This window comes from Cuculus canorus, unplaced genomic scaffold (genome assembly GCF_017976375.1).
Source record: "Cuculus canorus isolate bCucCan1 unplaced genomic scaffold, bCucCan1.pri scaffold_91_arrow_ctg1, whole genome shotgun sequence".
Taxonomy (NCBI): Eukaryota; Metazoa; Chordata; class Aves; order Cuculiformes; family Cuculidae; genus Cuculus; species Cuculus canorus.
Window position 1 is genome coordinate 77,802 of NW_026527856.1, and position 24,159 is coordinate 101,960.

The window sequence follows — 24,159 nt, forward strand, 5'->3', positions numbered from 1 at the left end:
TGTGGGATCTATCAGGTCGACTATTGCAGTGTCTCTAGTGGAGAGAAAAACCAGGGTCAGCTCTCAGCTGCTCGGGGAGCTCCCCATGGTAGGAGAGAGACAAGCTGTGGGGGGAAGAAGAAACTCCTGTCAGAAGACGGTCTTTCTCCTTTCAAGAGGTGCTGTGTGAGTCAGGGCTGCTCACAGCTCCAAATCCCCCCAGCATATTTCTAAGAGGACATTTCAAGGGGAAGATCAGGGCAGGGATTATGTTAAAGATAAGGAACTCTCCTGAGTCTGTTTTCCTTTCCCTGCACTTGGGGAATTTCAGGGAAGAAATGGAACAAGAGGCTCTCATGCTTGAAGAAATCACTGAGACTCCTGAGCTGTGTCCTTGAGTGGTCAGTAGGTCTGATAGGAGCTTCCTAAAGTGTCTCCAGCTGCTCGTCTGCCCATGGACACCACCAGCATCACCTCTGCTGGACCCATCAGGCTCAGTCTGTCCTGTCCTTTTCTGCTTAGAAGCAAGACCCTGTGCCCAGCTTTACCTGGCAAACAGGCAGGTTTGTGTACGAACAGGGGGAGAGCAGAGAGGGTCAGATGGAGTGCGTGAGCACTGACAGGGAGAAGGTATGGGACAGAGAAACACATCCCAGGTGGCAAATCTCCAGGCAGAAGGATCTGGATCAGAGAATGAAAGGAAAATTAAAAGAATGATGCTGTGGGAGGTAGAATTCAGACAGCTCTGTGTGCTCCCCTCCAGGACAGCCCCTTCCTCTGAGCAAACCCCCTGGCCTCCTCTCCCACCCAGCAAAGCCTCTGCCCTCAGGGCTCTGGGCTCCAGGGCTGAACCCCCTCCTCTGCAGCCACAGCTCCAGTGCCCTCTCCAGAGCACAGGGGCTGAGAGCAACTGCCCGGCAAGGTTGGTGTCTGGGAGGGGGTGAGCACAGCTCGGGAAGGGGAACACTGTCTGTGTGCCCGGCTGCCTCTGCCCTGGCCTCTCGCAGCCAGACCCTCACTCTATTTCCCCTTACTTCTCCCCTTGTCTCTGCTCTTGCTGTTGTTCTCTCATTCTCACTGCCAGGCTCTCTGGGGATGGGAATTGCAGCTGTAGATTCACCCACTGCCCTGGTCGCTCCTTTTCTGCCATTGTTTCCATGGGAACCCGTGTTCCAGCTTTGCTCTGAGCTGTGAGGCTGTGGGCAATGCAGTCAGTGGGGCTGGGGAAGGAGCTGAATCTGCTGTAATCAAATGTCACCCTGACAACACTTGGGTCTCCTTGAGGTTTCCTTCCAAGCTGTGAGCTTCCGTCCAGGATACAAACATGTCCCATCGCATCTTGGTGTTACCTGAAAGCCTCATGGAGAAGTGCAGAGATGCTGGAAGAGAGAGAATGCTGTTGGGCAGCTGGGACCAAGAGCGAGGGAGAAAGTAGCTCCCCTCCCTCTGCACTGAGCCACAGGCAATGTTCTTGCCTCCCAGGACTCCCTCTATCCTCCCGGAGTGCAGCAGAGATGCTGCACAGTTCTGACAGCCAAGAACACTGCCAAGGGTGGGAGAACGAGCTGTAAAATCCCAAACCATTCAGCCTGCCTTCTGCCCTCTCTGTCTTCTTTGTCCCTGGTGGTGCAGATGCTGACAGGCCCTTCTGCACCAGGAGCAGTTCCCCAGGACAAAGCTGAACCCCAGCAGTGTCCCCTGTCCCCACCGTCCCCATGACCCCCTGCTGCAGAGCAGGGCTGACTCCTCGCAGCCAGCGGGCAGAGGCCCTGCTCCTCCCGGCACATTCAGCCAGCACCAAGCAGAGCTGCAGGCACGGAGCAGAAGGAAAAACTGGGAGAAAAGGGACAGGGTGTGAGCAGCAGGCAGAGGGGAAGGAGAAATGGTTTTGATTTTGCTCACAGGCATCTCCCCTAATTTGTCACTCTCCTTTCCTCCTGTGACACTGCCCCATGCCCAGAGGCAGCAGATGTCCAACAGCAGCTCCATCACTCAGTTCCTCCTCCTGGCATTCGCAGACACACGGGAGCTGCAGCAATTGCACTTCTGGCTCTTCCTGGGCATCTACCTGGCTGCCCTCCTGGGCAATGGCCTCGTCATCACTACCATCGCCTGCGACCACCATCTCCACACCCCCATGTACTTCTTCCTCCTCAACCTCTCTGTTATTGACCTGGGATCCATCTCCACCACTGTCCCAAAATCCATGTCAAATTCCCTCTGGGACAACAGGAACATTTCCTATTCAGGATGTGTTGCCCAGATCTTTCTCTATGTCTTTTTCATTTCAGCAGAGTTTTCTCTTCTCACCATCATGTCCTACGACCGCTACGTTGCCATCTGCAAACCCCTGCACTACGGGACCCTCCTGGGCAGCAGAGCTTGTGTCCACATGGCAGCAGCTGCCTGGGGCGCTGGGTTTCTCCATGCTCTGCTGCACACGGCCAATACATTTTCCCTGCCCCTCTGCCAGGGCAATGCTGTCGACCAGTTCTTCTGTGAAATCCCCCAGTTTATCAAGCTCTCCTGCTCACACTCCAACCGCAGGGAGGTTGGACTTCTTGATGTTAGCGTCTGTTTATTTTTTGGCTGTTTTGTTTTTATTGTGGTGTCCTATGTGCAGATCTTCAGGGCAGTACTGAGGATCCCCTCAGAGCAGGGACGGCAAAAAGCCTTTTCCATGTGCCTCCCTCACCTGGCTGTGGTCTCCCTCTTTATCAGCACTGCAGAGTTTGCCTACCTGAAGCCCCCCTCCATCTCCTCTCCACCCTTGGACCTGCTGGTGTCAGTTCTGTACTCAGTGGTGCCTCCAGCACTGAATCCCCTCATCTACAGCTTGAGGAACCAGCAGCTCAAGGATGCAGTGTGGAAACTGATAATTGGATGGTTCTCTCAAGCAATGAACTGCTCATCACCTTCTGCATAGCAGTTATCCTGCACCTCATGGCAGGCTCAGACCAGCTTCTGTATTTTTCGTTGGTGTTGCTGGTTCATCAATTGGGATGGTCTTGTCATCCTGTTTGTAATTCACTGTTTTCTTCTCTTTACTTTTCTTAGTTATTTTCTGTGTAAATGAGGAGCTGTGCTCTCTGTGTGTTTCAACAAAATAAAGAGATATTCAATGACTTTTCTTTCTTGATCTTTCTCCCACGTCCTTTTCAGAGCTGCAGGGAGTAACCCCTCAAAACTACCATTCCCAGCACTTCCCTCTTACTCCAAATTGTAGAGATTCTTTGTCCCTCCCTGACAGGACACGGAATGAGGAGGTCAGAGTCAAAGTTCACAGTGTTCATATGATAACTGAGCACATACATCACGTGTGTGAGGTGAAATGAACCCAAGAGAACACAAACAGCCCTTCCCTGGGTCCCATGAAGGTCTGTGGGACAGAAAGTTTCTCAAGGTCATTTTGAGGTCAACGTCCCAAGAATAAGTGTATGAATGCAGCACTGGGATTTGCTTTCTTGAACTGAGGTCGCTGTGTCCGTTCCTCATGTCATGAGGCATCTCAGACAAGTACAGTGTGGTGGGATACGCCACAGGTCTGAGTGCATCTGATTCTCTGGCAGTCCGGATAAACCCTGTGACTCCTGCCTTTGTGTGTAAAAGGGGAAAACTCAGAGAACATCCTTGGATGCATGAGGAATCCAGGAGGCCAGCTGAGATGTGAACTCCTGACAGAACCCTGGCATTTCTGTGCGTGCCTTCAGGAACAAACCCCACTGTTCCAGGGAGATTCATCTCACCTGGCTGGACAGGCTCAGTGCAAATGTTTCCGCCTGCTGCATCACTCTTGCCTGTGATCCTTGAATGTGCTCTCAAAGGTGCCAGAGCAATCAGAGCAGTTCTGGGGTCCTTGGAAAAGGCAGATGTCACAGCTGTCTTCAGGAAAAGCAGGAACGTAGACTGGGAGAGTTGTAATTCAGGCGACCCCTGACCCTGGGGAGTGGGTGACACACGTCCTGCAGCCATTTCCAAGCTCTTGAAGGATTAGAAAGGTGTTGAAAATCAAGCACCGAGTACAGAGAGAAGCAAATGCAGGCAGGGAATGTAACAGTAGAAACCAAATATGAAAAGATATGGAGAGCTAGCATGATGATAGGGGAGCAGAAAAAGAGTCACAAAGAGGAACTTGGAAGGTGGATTCTTACTCTCAGGAAGAAGAAATTTCATGAGAAGGGTAGTGGGTGGACAGACTGTTTTTTGGGCTTGAAGATCACTGGCTCCTAGAATATCTTGGGTTGGAAAAGACTCATAAGGATCACTGGAGTGATCCCTGACCCTCACACAACTTTATCAAAGAAACCGTATGACTAAGATCATTGTCAAGATGCTCCTCGAACTTGGACAGGCTTGGCGCCATGACCACTCCACTGGGGAGCCTGTTCCAGTGACTGAGTGCCCTCTCCGTGGAGAACCTTTCCCTGATGTTCAGTTGGAACTTCCACTGGTGCAGCCTCATTCCATTTCCTCGTGTCCCATTGCTGTTCACCAGAGATCAGATCAGCCCCTTCCCCTCCACTGCCCTCCTTGAGGCAGTTGCAGACTGCAATGAGGTCCCAGCCAGTCCCCAGCCGTGTCCCATGCTGGGCTCCGCACACAGCCCTGCTCTGGGCTCTGCGAGCTCTGGGCAGGAAGAGAGGCCGGGCAGGGCTGTTGTTCTCCTGGCACCGAGTCCAGCAGGAGGGAGAAGATGGGCAGAGAGCAAAGCTCACCTATCGCCTGGGGGGAGTGACCAGTGCTGGAACTGGGAATGGGAGAGACCGGTGCCCTGAGGCACCTTCCCATTCTGTCCCTGCCACTGAGGGCACCGACCGGCCTCCTCCCTCCTGCACCTGCAGGGCTGGGCTCTGCCCCTTACACCCACTGCAGCCTGTCCTCCTCCTGCATGGTCACACAGCTCAGCCAGCATTGGTGGTGTCCTCTCCAGGGCACTTTCCAGCTCAGCACAGCCCCTCCCAGCTCTCTGTGAGCCTACTCTTCTATAATCCAACTTTTCTATCACCCTTCTTTGACACGGGTCCTCTATGACTCTACTCTTATTCCATGACCCAACTCTTCTGTGACCGTGTTCTTCCATGACTCCGTTCTTTTGTGACTGGTCTCTTCTGTAACCATTCTGTTACCTGACATTTCTATCACCTAACAGTACAATGACCCATGTCTTCTCTGATCCAAAACTTCAATGAACTGACCATACTATCACATCTCTATGACACTTATATGACCTTGCTATGCTATGACCTTGCTATGACACACTTTATCTGACACTACTCTTCAATGACCTCATTTTTCTGTTACTCTTCTATGACATGACACTTTAGACCCTGCCCTTCCATCAGCCAACTCCTACAGGCCAACATCCTACACAGTAAAATTCTGTATCCTAAGTCTTTTTCAGTCTCCCTGCGATGCGACTCTTCAATTACCCAACTCTTCTATGACTCTTCTGTGACACCAATACATCTCTGACCCGACCCTTGCACGACCCAAGCCTTCCATTACCCTGGAATGACCCAGCTCCTCTACGATCTGACCCTTCTACCACTCCACTCTCATATGACTCTTCTCTGAACTTTCTGTGACCTTACTCTAGAATGACCTAACACTTCTATGACTCTTCTATGATGTCACACTTCTGGGACCATTCAGTGATCACCCCCATATGCTGTCAAACATTCTTTGACCTGACTGCTCTCTGACCCTTCAATAACCCAAGCCTCATGTGACCTGACTCATCTACGACCTTTCTATGACAAAATTCCTCTATAATCTGACTCTTTTACAACCTTTCTCTAAAGCACCCCATGGGCTGGAGATGGGCCAGGAGTCTGGCAGAAGGATCCCACTCGTCTGCACAAGAAGGTGGACATTCCCAGGTATCACAGAAGGCATGGCTGACCGATAGATGTGTTCACGGAACCGGTAATTCTCGAAAGCCTTTCTTGTAATCGTGGCTTCGGTGCCTTGTTGATGTCTAAACTCTCTCTGTGGATGGTGACATGGACTGAGCAGCCTGGGCTGACCTCAGACAAGGCCCTGCTTGGAGCTGGGCTTTGGACTAGAGGTCACCTGAGCTCTCTTATTCACTAAGAGATTTTGAGAGATGTGAAAAAGAAGAGGAATGTCTATGAGCTTTGGAAGAAGGGATAGGCATCTTGGGTGGACTACAGGGAGGAAGTGAGATCGTGCAGGGAAAAAATCAGGAGTGCTAAGGCCCAATTAGATATCAAACTGGCTAAGCCTGTGAAAGAGAATAGAAAATCTTTCTACAAATACATCAACAAGAAAAGGAGGACTAGGGAGAATATTCAGTCCCTCTTGGACGCAGAAGGAACAAGAATGACAAGGGATGAGGATAAGGCTGAGGTACTTAATGCCTTCTTTAATAGCAAGGAAAGTTATTCCCTCTGTGTACAAACCCAGGAGTTAGAGGAGCAGAATGACGCTCCCATGATCCAAGAGGAGGCGGTTAGAGACTTGCGTGCCCAGCTAGACACCCACAAGTTTATGGGGCCGGATGGGATCCACACAAGAGTATTAAAGGAGATGGTGGATGTCCTTTCCAAACCCCTTTCCATCATCTTACAGTGGTCCTGGCTGACTGGGGAAGTTCCACTAGACTGGAGGCTGGCTGATGTTGTGCCCATTTACAATAAGGGTTGCAGGGAGGATCCAGGGAACTACAGGCCTGTCAGTCTCACCTCAGTGCCAGGGAAAGTCATGGAACAGGTAATCTTGAGTGCCATCATGAAGCACATGCAAGATAACCGGGTGATCAGGCCCAGTCAACATGGGTTTATAAAGGGCAGATCTTGCCAAACTAACCTGATCGCCTTCTATGACAAAGTGTCTCGACTACTGGATGAGGGAAAGGCTGTGGATGTAGTCTTCTTGGACCTCAGGAAAGCCTTTGACACAGTTTATCACAGCATTCTCCTTCAGAAATTGTCAGCCTCTGGCCTGGACAAGCGCACACTCTTCATGGTTGAAAACTGGTTGGATGGCCGGGCCCAGAGAGTGGTGGTCAATGGAGTTAACTCCAGCTGGAGGCCAGTTACAAGTGGGGTTCCTGAGGGCTCGGTACCGGTCCAGCTCTGCTCAATGTCTTTATCAATGACCTGGATGAAGGCATTGAGTGCACCCTCAGCAAGTTTGCAGATGACACTAAGCTGGGAGGAAGTGTGGGTCTGCTGGAGGGTAGGGAGGCTCTGCAAAGGGATCTGAACAGGCTGGACCACTGGGCTGAGGCCAATGGCATGAGGTTCAACAAGGCCAAATGCCGGATCCTGCACTTGGGGCACAACAACCCTATGAAGTGCTACAGACTGGGGGAAGAGTGGCTGCAGAGCTGTACGGAACAGCAGGACCTGGGAGTAGTGGTTCACAGCTGACTGAACATGAGCCAGCAGTGTGCCCAGGTGGCCAAGAAGGCCAATGGCATCTTGGCTTGGGTCAGAAATGGTGTGACCAGCAGGTCCAGGGAGGTTATTCTCCCTCTGTACTCAGCACTGGTGAGACCGCACCTTGACTACTGTGCTCAGTTCTGGGCCTCTCACCACAAGAAGGATGTTGAGGCTCCGGAGCGTGTCCAGAGAAGAGCAACGAAGCTGGGGAAGGGGCTGGAGAACGAGTCTTACAAGGAGCTGTGGAGGAACCTAGGGTTGTTTAGCCTGGAGAAGAGGAGGCTGAGGGGAGACCTTATTGCTCTCTACAACTACCTGAAAGGAGGTTGTGGAGAGGAGGGAGCTGGCCTCTTCTCCCAAGTGACAGAGGACAGGACAAAGGGGAATGGCCTGAAGCTCTGCCAGGGGAGGGTCAGGCTGGATATCAGGAAAAAATTCTTCATGGAAAGAGTCATCGGGCACTGGAACAGGCTGCCCAGGGAGGTGGTCAAGTCGCCTTCCCTGGAGGTGTTTAAGGAACAGCTGGATGAAATGCTTAGGGACATGGTTTAAGGGAGTGTTAGGAATGGTTGGACTCGATGATCCAGTGGGTCCTTTCCAACCTTGTGATTCTATGATTCTATGATTCCATAACTAGAGCAGGACAACCATCTCCCTTCACCATCTGGCAATGCCATGCACAATGGATGCACATCAGGACACAGTTGGCCCTCTTGGCTGAGAGGATTTCACAGATTTTTTCATCCTCTGTGGTTGGGAATGACCTCATGGTAGTTTTTAATTTTTCCCTGAGGTAATCAATTAAGTGCTTTCCATTTTATTTTTAAAAAGAGACTTTGAGGTCTTTAATTTTTAAAGCTACTTTCTGATTTGTTCCCAATGCTTCATCTAGCAGCCACGGCAAGAAGGGCACTCAGCACAAATTTTAGCTAAAACCTGTCTACTTCAAAAAACATTTTATGAGCCCCACTTGATACCCAACGTTAAAAGAGCTGCCTTGGCAGTGTGCGCATCAGAGGAGGAACTGTAGACTGCCAGATGGGAACAGAAAGAAAACACACCAGTGTCAATGCAATGTCCCTAAATCCGTGACGCTCGACCAAGAGAGACTTTGTCAACTCAGCTTCTGCCAAGGTACACCACGAAATTCCCTTCAGATGTTTCTAAGAAAGGACAGTTAATTGCTGTCCATCAAGGCAGACGTTGCACTGATGAACTCTTAGCGTCTTTCTGAGACAATTTTAGTTTGCTTTCCTTGGGAAACTGGATTTATTTAGCTGCACAGCCTATATTGGTCCTCCCAGACCAATTTTTCCAGGATTTTTGCGACAACTGGCTAAATTTTAACTGAGTTTGACAAAGGAGTAGGTGTTTCCTAGGTATGCATTTATCTCTTTGATTTCAAAAATTGCATGGAGGGCTGAGGAAAGAGACCTAGACTAGCACTCAGATAAAAAGCTTCAACACCCTGCTATCCTTTTTAGTTCAGCGGTTGACCACCTAAACCTCACTCAAAAGCAGTGCTAATAATTGGTTTGCTAATAGCTACAGGGTGGAGAACAGCAGCAGAGGTGTCAGGAGGGTGAGACAAGAGTGAGGGCAGAACAGGGTGGAGACTCACATAAAAACCAGGCTTGATAAGTGTCAGTGTTTCTACTAGTCTGGCCACTCCGCAATAATCTAAAGAGTTTATACAGTTGTCTTCCCTCCAGGACCTGTGGAAGCTTAACACTTCTGTACTAACCTTTAGCACAGCTCTTACTATGCTGTAGTCCTCAACTCACACAGTTTTCTTCCGATTCACAATTCCTCAGAATCAAGAAGAATGAGGAAAAAGGAAACGCACTTGATTCCCGTTTCCTTTCAGACAAAACCTAGGACTCTTACAGCTTAGTTCAAGGGTGATCTTGAGATTTATCATAGAATCACAGAATGCCCCGAGTTGGAAGGGACCGACAAGGATCATCGAGTCCAAATCCTGTCCCTGCATAGGACAATCCCAACATTCACACCATGTGTCCAAGAATTCTAGAATATTGTCAGGCTTGGCGCTTCCCCAGCTTCCCTGGGAGCTGTTGCAGTGCTCTACCGCCTTCTGGGTGAAGACTCGCTCCCTAAAAACCAACATAACCCTCCCTGGCACATCTTCCTGCCATTCCCTTGCATCCTCTCCTTGGTCAATAGAGAGAAGAATGCAGCACCTGCTCCTCCTCCTCCCCTTGCGAGGAAGCTGTAGATCACAAGAGGTCTCCACTCAGTCTCCTTTTCTCCAGGCTGAACAAACGGAGTGACTTCAGCCACTCCTACAACTTCTCTCCTAAACCCTTCACCAACTTTGTGGCCTCATCTGGACACTCTCTAGTAGCTTAGATTTTTTTTATTCTTTGGAACCCAATATTGCACACAGTGCCCAAGGTGGAGCCACACCAGTGCTGAACAGCCGACTGAACATGAGCCAGCAGTGTGCCCAGGTGGTCAAGAAGGCCAAGGGCATCTTGGCTTGGGTCAGAAATGGTGTAACCAGCAGGTCCAGGGAGGTTATTCTCCCTCTACTCAGCACTGGTGAGACCGCACCTTGAGTACTGTGCTCAGTTCTGGGCCTCTCACCACAAGAAGGATGTTGAGGCTCTGGAGCGTGTCCAGAGAAGAGCAACAAAGCTGGGGAAGGGGCTGGAGAACGAGTCTTACAAGGAGCGGCGGAGGGACCTAGGGTTGTTTAGCCTGGAGAAGAGGAGGCTGAGGGGAGACCTTATTGCTCTCTACAACTACCGAGCACCTTTGGGCTGCGCTGGGAGGCTCCTGACCAGGCCCTGGGAATTCCTGATACTGCACCTGAGGGCAAGAGCTGCTCACCTGGACCCGCGCTGCCCGGCGTCAAAGGGTCCCACCAGCTTCAGAGCCAATGCAGAGGGCATCGCCTGTCCCAGCAGAGCTGGGTGGTCTGCAGTAGTCGTCTTGGAACAAATATCACCAGGAAGACAAGCTCCAGCCTTGCCAACAGTCTGTGATGGCCCTGTTGGTACCACCTGAACCTGTCGAGAGGTTGCAGGAATTGCGGCTGGAGTTTTGCCTCGGGGTTACTCTTATGACTGCTCATCCACTAACCCGTATCAGGTGAGACCTTGAGGAACAGAGGACAATGAGAGGTGCTTCCTGGGGAGGCTGCGTGGCTCTAAGGCCCCAAAGGTGCTTCCTGGGGATTGGGCTGGCGCTGGTGATTGAGGATGGGCTGGATTTTTCCTTGGTGTTTCTGTGCCTCCAGATCTCTTCTGGAAGGACGGGCGCAGCTTGTCCCTGCATCCCAAAGAAAACCTAGGCAAAACCCACTTGTTAAATATCTGACAACCTCTGGTTGGGGCATCGGGATTGGCAAGGGCAGTTGTAAAGAGATCTGCTGTATGGCAGAGATGGGCAATGCCATTCTAGCCCTACAGCTGGAGGGAAAAGGAGCATCCCAGGTAGCCCTGCACCACAGGATGGCCTTCAGCGCTGCACCCATCACTCGAGAAAGGTCCCTGTGCACTGCTCTGCACCGCGTGCTCCACAATGCAGGCGCACATCAGCGACTATGAGGGACCATCCATAAAAGAACAGCTCAACTTCAGCTACTGCATGAAATAGCTGGAGAAAAACCCTTTGGATGGGTGTGAATGGCTGCCAGGCGTGACGGGACAGTCAGAAAGAACCTCTTGAGGCAGCAGTGAAGTACCATTTGTTGTCGGGATTATTAATTTTGAAGGGCTGCATCTTAATATACCCATAGCAACCAATAAGGGGGGTTGTCCCCATTACCCACAGTGCACTTGGCCCCAGAGCTCCCATGTAACAGAGTTGTGATGTCACAGGCAGTGTTCCAGTGGACCTGCCAGCGCTGGACACCGAGCACAACGCAGTGGTTCTGCCCTGCTGTTGACACAGCTCCTGACTTGCTCTCGACTCAGCCTTTCTCTGCTCCCAACACAGCCCTTCTGCCCTACTCCTGTCATACCCCTTCAGCCCTGCTCCTAGCCTTCCCTTCTCCCGTGCTCCCAACCTTTTGGATGGAGAGCAAAAGTCACCCGAGAAGAGTAAGGAGCTTCTGGGCGCCGAGGCGGGTGGGGGCACAGGGATGCGTGCCCAGGGCCCCTCGGGGCAGGTAGCAGGGCTGCTCACTCCTGTGCTCTCTGCTCTGACAGATGCGTAAGACCTTGCCAAGCTCCAAAATGATGAAGAAAAGGAAGCATAGCATCCTCCAGGTGAAGGCGCTGCCCCGTGGTTTCTGGTAGGTGCTGGCATCAAAGGAGCCACTCAGCCTCCAGATGGCTCCTGGCTGAGGACATGCCTGGCATCCCCATTGCCCCATGGTTCTCCTGAGGCAGCAAGATGGGGAGGCTGTGCCGAGACCCACATCCCACGGGTCCCCTTGGCTGGCCAGGGTAAGTAGGACCAATGCACTTTTCTGCTTGGCTTTTGGCTCAGGCTGTTTCACCTCATGCTGGAGGCTGCCAAGATGGTTGTCAGCAATCTGGGAGAGAGGAAGGACTTCGATGTGGACGAGCCAATGGAGGTAGATGTGGAGATGGACGTGGAGGAGGCAATGGACGTAGATATTGACATGGATATGGATGTGGAAATGGAGGAGGTGATGGAGAAGGAGGAAGATGAAAAGTGGATGGACCCACCAGTACCAAGACAGGCAAGTGCTCCTCACCCACTGCCCACAGCCAGGCTGGGTTGCCTGCCACCTCTGCTCCCAAAGCATGTCTTCTACGCTACTCTTGACATACCCATTCCCCTCTGCTCTCAGCCTTCCCCTTCTCCCCTGCTCCCATCCCACCCCTTCTCCTCTGCTCCCAGCCTTTGGGATGGAGACTAAAAGCCACCTGAGGAGAGTAAGGAGCTTCTGGGAGCTTGGGCGGGTGGGGGGACAGGGTGCATGCCCAAGGCCCCTCGGGGCAGGGAGCAGGGCTGCTCACTCCTGTGCTCTCTGCTCTGACAGATCCGCAAGACCTTGCCAGCCTCCCAAGCTCTGAAGGAAAAGAAGCGCAGGATTGTCCATCTGAAGGCCCTGCCCCGTGGTTTCTGGTGGGTACTGGCATCAATGGAGCTGCTCAGCCTCCAGCCGGCTCCTGGCTGGGGACGTGCCCTGGGAGCCCCATTTCCCCACGGTTCTCCCCAGGCACTAAGAGGGGGCAGCGGTGCCGAGACCCGCGTCCCACAGGTCCCCTTGTCTGGCCAGGGTAGCACCAATGCACTTTCCTGCTTGGCTTTCGCTCAGGCTGTTTAACCTCATGCGGGAGGCTGGAAAGGTGGCTGCTGGGAAGGGTGGTGAGAGAAAGGAGTTGGATGAGGAGGAGCCAATGGAGGTCGATGTAGAGATGGATATGGATGTGGAGATGGAGGAGGAGGAGGAAGAGGACATGTGGGTAGACCCACCAGCACCAGGACAGGCAAGTGCTCCTCACCCACTACCCTCAGCCAGGATGGGGCTGGGGGCCCTGCTGCAGGAACACAGCACCCGGTCCCCTTGTCCTGGTGACACAACAGCCACCACGCCCTGCCCTGAGCGCCCCTCTGCTTTGGGAAGGGAGGAATTTCCTAGGCAACCCTCGTCTAACCCTAATCCCATAAAAAGCTTAGCACTGGTGGCAGGGTCCTGCTCTCCCCAGCATATCCCAGAGCTGCGGCAAATCAAATGCCCATCAGGGTGAACCCCAACCTGCTGCTGCCGCTGAGCCATCTCGGGACCCCCGGCTCTCTTGGACGAGGTGCTGCTCATTAGCCAAACGGCTGTGCCTCCTGCTTCCTTCCAGGCCTCACAGGGGTGTAGTGCTGGGTGGAGAATGGATGAGAGTGAAGAAGAGGATGGAGAGGATGAAGGAGAAGATGATGAAGGATATAAGGATAATGATAAAGAAGAGGAAGGGTATGAAGAGGATGATGATGAAGAGGAAGAAAATTAGGCTTTTGTTTTGAATTTAGTCTAAGTAAAGTTCTATTGCTGTTTGTTCCGAGCCAAGCTCTCTCTCTTAACCTTGTGTTTGCTATGGACACAGGAGGCACTTGCAGAGCTGAGGTTTCCACTCGCTCTGCGTTCCCCAGGCTGGAGGGGGGCTGTGGGTGTTGGCACGGCCACCCCAGGGCCAGGGGGTCCCTGTGCACAGAGGAGGTGCTGCTTACGCAGGGGATGGCCCCGGGAACCAGTGGGGTTCGTGAGCTGTTGGAGGGAGGAGTCCTCCGCAGCAAAGCTGTCAGCGACAGGGAGCGAGCTCTGATGTGACCATCAGAGCTGCGGTGATGCCATCAGAGCAGCCAGGAAAGCTTCTGCTCCCGTTTGTGCTGCGAGAAAAATAAAGCAACTCCCGGAACAAGAGCCCTAAAGACGCAGAGTCCTGAGCGATGCCCTGGAGGAGAGCACAGCCTTGGGCAGGGCGGGTGCCAGGGTCGGGGCAGAAGGCTTTGCAGCTGTAGGTGCTGCTATTTAGGGCTCGGAACCAGCCACGCCCGGGGCTTTGCTTGGCGTCCCGCAGGGGTTTCCCCTGTGTTGTCCCAGGAAACTCAACGCCAAGCAAAGCAGAGCCAACGTTGCCCTGGCGCGATTGCTGCCGCTGGCAGGGTGACCCGCGGAGCGTGGGAGGGTGCTGGGGAGGGGGTGCTGTGGGCCGGTGGGTGCAGGGTCCCTGGGGGCAGGGGGGCAGCGGCGGGTGCTGCCCGGTCCCGCGGGTATGCGATGCCGGGAGCTGCGGGAGTGCGGGATGCTGGGAGCTGCGGGGTGCGGGGCTGCCCCCAGGGGCTCATTAGCCTGCTGTCCCTCATTAACGAGCCATGGGAGGGTGCTGGGGAGGAGGTGCCATGAGATGGTGGGTGCAGGGTCCTTGGGGGCAGGGGATCCTCTCTGCCCCCCTGTCTCCCGCAGGGATTCCAGGCAGGGAGCCACGAGGGGTCCTCTCCCTCCCCCTGCCCCCGATCCCCCTCCTTCGGGTTCAGTGCTCTGCCACCTTCTCTGCCCCCTTCTCTCTGCCATCTTTTTCCCTATTGGGTGTCCAGGCAGGGGCGATGCGGGGTCCCCCCCGTCTCTCTCCCTCCTCCTGGCTCGGCGCTGTGCGTCTCTCCCGGGTGGGTCTCGGCTGCCGGTGCCCCCGCCTGTCCTGCCCTCCGTGGGTGCTGGGTGCAGCTGAGCACCCGGGCAGGCTGGCACTGGGGTGCCCCGCCTGTCCCCACATCGGCTCCCTGCCCTGGCAGGGCGGCTCTCTCCGCCTCTCTGCAAACGCAGGCAGGGCTGGGGACGGGCGAGGGACCGTGCCGGGTTCGTGGGCCACCTGCGTGGCAGGGGGAGCTCGCTGTGCCGGGGTGGACATGCAACCATGGTCAACCCGGGTCGGACTTCTCGTGCTGGTATCCAATGCAGACTGTCTCCTATTAAAACACAAGCATATCCCCTTCCCCCTTATAATTAAATCATAAGGACCTTCCTAATTTCCTTCCCACGTTCTTACCATGACTTTCACTTGATTTTTATGTTCAATCATTCTTGTTGGAATGGTTTGCACATGTTTCACTATTGGAGGGATTAAAGTATCTCCCAGGAATCGGAAAAAATTAATAACCTATTGTACTTCAGCTAACCTATTTGCGAGTGTTTCTCCCTGTTCCCCCCTCACTGGTACAGTATCTATCTAATGATACACTAACAGCTGTGGATATTTTTTCTGAAAGCCTTGTTAGTCGTGGTCAACATAAAGCTGACACATTGTTGACGCATTTTTCATCCCTTGTGGTAACATCACCCATTGATATCTCTACACCAGTGCCTGTCTGTTTGTGGTCGGAACCGAAAAGGTAAATTTTTCACTATCGCTGGGGTCAGAAGGTATAGTAAAAAATCCCAAGTCCTTTAAGCCAATAACTAAAACATTCCAGTCCCTATAAATCCTTGAGGACTGAACAATGGCTAGTCCTTCAGGCCATCCTTCAGCGCAGCCCAAGGGTGCTCGGACAGACCTCAAGGGAGACGCAGGATCCTTCTTTCAGGGAGCGGCAGAGTCCAAGGGGAGGTTCCGGTAAAGATCCTTCCAGCTCTGTGTAGAAAGTCTTCCAATATCTAAAAAAATAAAAGAGAAATCTATTTAAAACCAGAAGAAATCATGTCAGCAGCTCTTCAGCTGTTGAGATGGAAACATTTGAACAGTACTGTGTTAGCAAGCGTCAGTCAATGACACCTTCATTTCTGACAAAATTAAAGCCCCTGACTGGTCAAGCTACGCAACGACTGGATGAAATAAAAATGTGGATGAACTATACTAATGTTCAATTGATACCGGGTATGAAAATAAAGGTAATCCTATTCAGAAGTCCTAAGTCAAAAGGCAGAGCACATCACCCCACCGAGTCCGAGGGTTCCCCTGCGTGCTGTGACAGGGGATGGAAGAGAGCGGGAGAAGCAGGAGGGCATCCCGCCAGCACAGCCCCTGGAGCACCTCATTGCCTTTGCAGGGGGAGCAGGTGGGAGGATGGCCCAGTGAGCAGCTCACCTTCCTCAGGACATCCCGCATCGCCAGGTACAGGCCGGTCACCTTCTGGGCAGAGTGGACTTTTGTCAGTGTCTCTGCGATGTCACTTTCCAGCTGGCGAACCGCCTTGGGCAGAGATGGGAAGGAGGGACGTGGGGAGGAAGGTGCTGAGCCCAGCGCCCACAGGGGCTCGGCCAAAGCCCCTCGCGGGTGCTCCCACCCCCGGAAGGGTCCTGGGTACCTGCAGCTGTGCCTCTTGTGGCTTCTCCTCCAGCGCCATGTCCTGCAGCCGCTGCAGCTCCTCTGCAGTGCATCACCCCCAGCGTGCTTGCGCTGGAACCCTTCTCCTCCCGGCGTGCTGAGAGCGGGAGTCCTTCAAGAGCAGCAATCCTGGGAGCTGGAGTCCATCAAGGAGCAGCACGCTTGGAGCTGGAGTGCTACAGCGCAGAGCATGGTGAGAGCTGGGTTTGTCCACGCCACAGCCCCTTTGGAGCTGGAGTCCCTCAAGGCCCGTCCCGCTGGGAGCTGGATTCCTGTAGTGGCTCCTGAGCTTGGAGCTGCACTCCTTCGTCTCCCAGCATGCCGGGAGCTGGAGTGTTTCCCTCTGTGCCGCACAGGGAGCGGCAATGGCTCCCCCAGCACTGAAGGCCCATCCCTGGGTCTGGGAGACCACGCCCACTGGTGTGTAGAGACCACGCCCTAGCCAGGAGGCCACGCCCCCTACAGGGAGATGACACCCTTGGGGGCTGAAGGCCACGCCCCTGCTGCTGGGAAGCCATGCCCATGGCAGGGAAGGGCTGGGAGGCCACGCCCCCACATGACAGGGTCAAGGAAGTCATGGCCCCGAGGGGAGGGAGGCCTCGCCCGCTGGTGAAGAAAGCCACGCCCTCCTTCAGATAGGAGCCACGCCCCAGTGTGCTGCAAGGCCACGGCCCTTCGACAGGAAGTAATGCCCCAGGGCTGACAGCCACGCCTTCCCTAAGCAGTAGCCATGCCCCTGCCAGACTGGAAGCCCCTCCCCCTACTGGAAGCCACGCCCCCATGTGCTGAAAGTCTGCCCCCCCGGGGGTACAGGAAGCCACGCCCCTCGGGTGCTGAAGGCCACGCCCCCTCTCTGGAGGCCCCTCTCCAGAGGGAGACAATTGACAGCAATGAGGTGCAGTACTTTCTGATGGAGCAATCAGTGAAGTGCCGGAAAACAAGAGGACAATGTTTCTTTCCCCCGATCCCAACGGGAGGAAGTGCTTTGGGTTGTTTGGGTTTTGCTGTCGGAGCTGAGTTTCCGCACAGCCAACGCTGCTGGTTTCCTGAAGAGCTCCTCCGTAGGATGCGACTGCCCCAAAGGGCTTCGCTTTCACCTGTGGAACAGCATTTGCTGCACCTGCAGTCACTGCAGTGAGTGTCCTGTGCTCCTTTTCTGTAGTCATTTTTCAGTCTGTTTTGGTTTGTTTGGTTTCTCTGCCACTCCATCTTCCTATTAACAATGATTTGGTTTTACTCAGTAGCAATTGAGAAAGGAATGGATCGGGAGGTGGGGTGTTGGGCATTTTTTCTCTGGAGAGGTGGGTGGTTTGGGGATTTGGTTTATTTGCTTTACGAATCAAGACCTGAACAAAAGGGGCACCTGCACCCTGACAGGTACTGTCTTTGCTTTTGTTAATGGGTGGGTGTCACGGTCCGCTCATAAGTGGATGCATGATGGTTCCTTTTATCTGTGATCTCGGAGTGCAAAAGGAAAGCAAAGCAATAATTCAACAAGTCAAGGAAGTTAAATTACAGTAACTTTGGAACTTTATTAATCATGCCCGCAAAGCAGCTTGTGATAGAGAGAGAGGAAGAGAGAGAGTGAGGAAAAGGACAGGGAGAAAAAGGAAGGGAAAAAGAGGGTTATAGCTACCACCACAGGTCCAGAGACGTCCGGCGTCTCAGGGGTCCTGGTCCAAAAGGGGTTCCTCTGCTTCTGTCTTCAATCAGTGTGATCTCACGGTGGGGAAGATCTTCAAAGTTCAGTTGCTCCAGGGCTGTCTTTTATGCTAGTCCATGCACCTGTTTCCTCCTTGCGACCCACCTTTGTTCCACCTCTGTCCTGTAGAGATATCCCAAACTCCACCTGGTAGGCCACACGTGCCATGAGAGGAGTGTCTGAGGTGTGGTCAGCTTTGAAGGCAGGTATTCTTCCCTTGCGCATGCGCTCCTCCTGGTGGCAGTGGTCGATTTTGGGGTCCCCGATGAAGGCTAGTAGTCATCTTCACCTTGCAGTTTAAATGAACTCGTCCTTGCGCATGCTGTGTTGGGGTAGGGGGTCTATGGTAAGTCCCAGCGTTAATTTTCTTGCTTCGCTTCGTAGATCTTTCACAACAGTAGTTAGCATGGAGCCTTTCCGTCTGTAGTGTTGCCGTGCTTCATGGATCTTTTACAGTAGTAGAGGTTTAGGGACAGGTACAAAGCAGTTGTCCTGTACCAACCTTGATTAGATACACGGCATACCAGCTTTGGCCGTTACTGCAAGGCCTGTGCCTGTGGTTTAGCACCTGATGGGAAGTATTGAGACAGAAATCGATCCTTTGACCGACCCTCACAGTGGGGAGGAAAGAAATTGAAAGGCTGAAGTGTTTTCTGCTGTCTTCTGTGCCTCTTGCTGCTCTTGGTGTATTTGGAAGTCATTTTCTACATGAAGGTATACAATCCCCTGTATTAAAGACTTTACCTGAAACCTTGAATGCTGCCTCAGAACTGAAACCAAGGTGTTCCCTCGTTGCACCTGATCCTCTGGGAGCCGTGTGCACCGTATCCCCCAGAAGAAGCAAGCCCGGCCTTCTGTCCCCAAGCTGCAATCCAGCGTGTCGCTCAGGTTTCATGTGGGCCTTATTTGTTGCCTGAAAAAAGGATGCTGGCAGTTAACTGTTACCACAAACATTTTCTTTTCCATTCTTGCAGGAGGGTAATGCCACAGGCCACTGAAACAACAAGAGAAGCTGATAGCCTCCAAAAGCACGATTCCTCCAACAGATACCAGGTGTGGTCGACCCTGCAAAACCTTCCCACAAAGTGCCATGTGGTGCTGCAGGGTCAGAGGCTGATTCAGCTTCTGTCAGGCTGGCAAGACAAGGAGGCAGACCTGGTGAGTGTATGCCTCACTTGTTTGTTTTTCCTTTGTTTTCTTTGGCTTTGCTTGAGTGTGGCGGTAGAAAGTGCTTGTAGATACTACAAAAAAATCCTGTGGAGTTTTGAAATTAACCTATGGGAAAAAAAATGAGCAATTGAAAATGTGATGGAAGAAGTCACTTTTTCAAGACACCCTTGCAGTCTGTCGTGTGTAGGTAGCACTCAGCAAAGTGTGTAGTTCTGCCCTATTTCTGGTCGAAGTAGGTGATAATGGTTTAGCTGCACTTGACCGAGGTCTTTACGATTTCTGCTTGGGCTATTTCAGTAGCGCTCTGGTGAAAATTGTGTTATCACAAAAAAGCATCATCAGGAAACTTGGTAAATGCCTATAAATTGTTTTTCCTGATGACAATTTGTTACAGTGCTCTTTTCTCATACCAGTGTGCTCCATGCTTTTGTTACATCCTTTATTAAAGAAGAAAATGGGAGGAACTTGAGCAGATGCCTTGCATGGATGCTTAGAGCAGGGTGACAAATCCAGAAATAGGAATTAACAGACCAGTAGAAACCTGTCAAAGAATTTAGAGTCAGAGAAATGAGGTACGAGAGGAAGATGACGTCCAAGGTTCTGAGTGTCCATTTTATCAAGGGAGACAAGTGCTTTTCGCTGAGTAAAGCGAGCATTTCTTCCTGATAAAAGAGCAGCCTGAAAACAAAGGTAATGCTTTTGCAACCCAATAAATCAAAAGAGCAGCAGCTTTTGTCTTTCTCTCGACACCTTCTGAAGCACTACAGTCCTGTGACAATGAAGTCCTCTCCAGCAGGATGTGCTGCACCTAACTGGTCCTTGCACCGCTCCAATCCCCCAGCACCCAATAAGCCCCAGTAAGGCTGCTGAGACCCCACAGAACTCCTTGGATCTCTTTGCACCTGTTAGTGTTTTGAAATACTTTTGAACTAAAGTGCCAGATACATACTCCTGGCACAAACAAGTGTTAAATCTTTGCCTGCAGGAGCTCTATTTCCTTATCTCAGATCATACGGTTCGTCGAGAGTTTAAGGCTGATGACCATCATGGTAATAGTTATGAGACAGGAAGAGAGCCTTCTGATTTTGATGTGAAAAATGTTTGTCGGTGGGATGCCAAAGAAAACACAAAGATAAAGAAGGTATGATGCTAAGGCACTGCGAGACAATGCTTTGTAGAGCTTGGGAAGACACTTCTAGCTGGACTTGTTCATTCTTATAGAAGGGAAGCTGTAGTCCACTCAAGTTTCCATATTCCAGAAGAAGTTTTGATGTTTCACTTAGGAAGTAAGAAGTCCTCCAAGAGTCAAATTTAACTTTAAGAACTGTGTAATTGAAGTCCATGTGGGGTGACTGGTAAAGTGAGTCTGAGATCCATTTCTGTTTGGGTGGAGTTTAATCAAGACGCAGTTTCATACAGTCACGTGAAGGGAAGTTCTCATGTCTTTTATTTATCATCAAAGCATTATCACCAGCTCCCTGCAGCCAGTGCCTAACTCAGAGGGCTTGCCACTAAAACAGAGGGAAGATGTTCTCATCCTTCCTCCGCTGGCAACCATGGAGGTGGACCCAGCCATCCTTGCGCCACTTGTCCTAGACACTTGTGGCCTTTGCTCTGTAACCTTTCTGAGCTCAACTGAGGTCTCTGGAGCAGGGAAACCCTTCAGGGATAATGTCTTGGTGATTTACCCTTGGAGGGCTTACAGACCTCTTTCTCCTCTCACATTGAACTTGTCTTATGTTGTTATGAAGCGAGTTTTCTCCCCCCAGTGATGGAGTCATAGTCTCCCTCATTCAGGTTGAGAAGAACCTGGTCCCTAAGGGAGGCAATTCTTACACTGCCTCCTCATTCATCTCAGACCTCTTCTTCTCATCTTCAATGAATAAAGCAGAGCAGAAAGTTAATAACTCTGGTGGATTTTAAAAAACAGAGATGCAATGAAGAGACAGCCTTTAATTTGCTTCCTGTTACCCACCTCTCCGCTCTTTTCGACAGCATACAAACATCATATCACCCCTTTCCCTGCTAAATCTTCCTCCACCAGCAAAGCTGAGAAGACCATGCAGGAAGACACGTACGTGTTACATATGCACTTCAAAGTTTTTATTATTTTTTAAAAAAATCCAAGTATGGGAAACATTCAGACATTAAACAAAAAAATTATACCCTCCCTAGCAACATAATTATTTCTATTAATATGTCAGCGAATACTAGTAGAATATTAATATGTTCCGAGAGACTAAATAACTGTAGAACAAGCTAATGAAAAATTCTAATGCTACCCATCCAACTCTATCACGCCCTCAAGCCTGGTGGTGGTGGCGGGTGGAGGCATGTTGGTGTTCCTCCACAGGATAAGACTAATCTGGGGATCAGAAAGCCAAACAGGAGAGGTGACCCAAAGTCTATGGTACATTCTGTCAGTTGGGTTTCCTTGGCATGCATCACCCATGCATCACCCAGGCGAGGGAAGGATGCTTACACAGCACTGCTGAACCCCTTTGTGACAAAAACACACTCAAAATTTCTTAATTTTTTTTCATATTTCAAACAACTTTTAAGCCAATATTAACAGAACATTATTAGAATCCCGAGAGAGAAACAGAACTGTGGAACAGAAGCAAAAATACCTTATCAGAAAAACGTGCCCTGCCAAGCTCTACCACCACGCTCCATCCACCTCATCCCCATCTCCCCCATCTCCCTCTCATCACTGCTCTGGGTTTAACCCCACGTTCTCACCCCAGTGCTGACTCTCACAGCCCGGCGCTTGCTGGGAAGGGTTGCAGTGGATTGGTGCTTCTGCGTTTTTTGGGCATGCAATGTTGGGGCGCTGGAAGGTCCATCCCCACGTGCTGCCATGACTCCTGGGGCCCCATCCCATTGTTGATCAACTGCTCACAGCTCAGGACTACACTGAGCTCTGTCATCTGATGCTGTCATTGATGGTGAGCAGCTCCATGCACAGAGAGAGCAAACTCACAGTGAGGCTACACCGATGCCTCATACAGCGAGATAATCGCCTCTTTTCACCTGCTGTCAAAATGCCACATCAACCCTTGGCTTCTCTTCAGCAATCGTGTTCATACCCCCTTTCCCCACGGATTCTGGTTTAAAGACCTCTCCACCAGTCCCAGAAGCTTACATCCAAAGATGCATTTTCCCTATCAGGACCGGTGGATGCCACCCGGCCCCTGCACCACAACCTATTCCTCTACCTCACTTGAGAAGTACTAACTCAGCAAAGCAAGCACTAGAGTTTATCATCCCTGCTACCAAAGTCAGTGCATCAACCAACTAACAGCTAAAAAACATGTCAAATGCAGGCCTGCCTTTTGGATGGAAAACAGCTTTTAATACACCACGTGAGTCTGAAAATTGTCCTTCAAAACTGAACCTGAGTCACCTGACCAGTAGTTTACGAGGTTGTTGCACCAGCCAGTATTAATGATATAATATTTAAAAGAAAAGATCTACTTAACATCAATGAAACCAACACAACTGTGGGGTAATCTCCATTATAACAAAAGCCTGGTTTATGTCTGGCATCCTAAACGTACAAAAAACCTAGAAATGCTCCCATCTCAAGTCAGATCCTTCAGGGTTGAAAGCTTGAGCACCAATCAAAAGGTTTTACATGCTACATCACTAAAGCTGCTTGCTTGCAACTGCTGATTCATAAAGTTCTCCCCCTCTACCTAAATAAAAAGAACAGATTCCCCACAACTTGCTACAAAACAGCTCCTAGCTAAGCTCAAACTTTTGCAAAGCAAGGAAATAAAAGATACCCTCACCTCCTAAAGGTAGAGAGGCGAGTGCAGCACAAGTGTAGAGGTGGCGTATCCAGGGTTAACTTGGGTACAGCTGACCTTACCAGAGCTAGGGCAATTAGCCCGAGAAAAATAAGGGAAATCAAGCTGTGAATTCATCTCACCCCCTTTTCAGTTCTGAAAGAGTGGTACCTCTTCCTTTTAAAGCACCAATGAGATCCTCAACAAGGGATGAAAACATCTGCAAGAGGGATCCGGCACATCCAGCTGCAGAAGTGACACTGCAATGGAAACAGAGATATAATCTTACAAGTTTGGAAAATTAGAAGTAACCTGGAAAGAGAGAATGCAAAACACACTTAGCTTGACATACGCTTTCCTATCTTACAGAGTCAAGTCTCCAGTTTGTAGATGAGATTAGGCCAAACATTGGTTCTTCTGAGATAAGATGCACTTAGTCTGGCAGAATCTGTTCAAGCTGGAAACACAGTCATTTAAAATTACTGCAGGATTATCCCTTCCCATCAGTTAGCAAGAAATCTAAAGCAAAAACAAAGGGGAAAACAAAACAAACTAAATTACAGCACTAGATAAGCATGAATTTCATGTTGTTCATACAGTAACTGAAGACAGGAAGTCATGAAGCCCAGAATCCTGCAATTCAGTTTAAGAAATCATTTTTCCTATCAGAGCCACACTGCTCTTTGCCACAGGAGGGAATGCTTGGGAGACGGAGCAACTAAAACCCTCTGGGTGCATAACCTTCTGTACATCAGGAGGGTAAACACACATTGGGCACAAGACACTGCCAAGATGCATTTATAACAAAAATCACACGTTGGGCATTTACAGTAAAATCTCTTCATTTTCTGTCTCACGCCAAAGGACTTTGCATGGGAATAGAAGAGAGAGAAATCCCTTCACACAGATGCATTTCTAGCCAGGAATGGCATACAAGAGAAACTGCTCAACTAAGTAAGTAAACACCACGTCTCCAACTTGTTTGAAACCCTCCCAGGCAAAACAGAATCACAGCCTCCGAATGCATCTTCCGTTTCTCTGTTCCTTGAATATTTGAACACTTGAAAACTATGGTGGTAGACAATCCAAAGTGAGCACCTTAGGACAGTATATTAATTCTGTGCAAGAAACTTTTTTAAGCAGGAATATTACCTGTAACTTCACCTTAGGGTCCAGTGAAAAATTCCGCTTTGGCTTTCAGGAGGTTTGGCATTCAGCTCTACAGAAAGAGAATAATGAGCTATAAGTATTTAAGAAACAGATAGGCAGAAGTCAATTATATTTTACAAGCTTAAGAAATACATGGGCCAATTCAATTTTTGCTTCCACCACCACACAAATTAGGTTAATGTATATATACA

At 50.9% G+C, this 24,159-nt stretch overlaps 1 protein-coding gene across 1 annotated transcript; it reads left to right on the plus strand.

Moving 5' to 3' along the window:
- The first annotated feature begins 1,903 nt into the window (after nt 1-1,903).
- LOC104056101 (olfactory receptor 14A16) lies at nt 1,904-2,905 on the plus strand. The gene has a single exon (XM_009557311.2). It carries the CDS (start codon nt 1,949-1,951, stop codon nt 2,903-2,905), a length of 957 nt encoding a protein of 318 aa, XP_009555606.2. The 5' UTR covers nt 1,904-1,948.
- The last annotated feature ends 21,254 nt before the right edge of the window (nt 2,906-24,159 follow it).

What these genes read in the sequence shown, in the direction of transcription:
- LOC104056101 (XM_009557311.2), top strand. Translation starts at nt 1,949, where the DNA reads ATGTCCAACAGCAGCTCCATCACTCAGTTCCTCCTCCTGGCATTCGCA.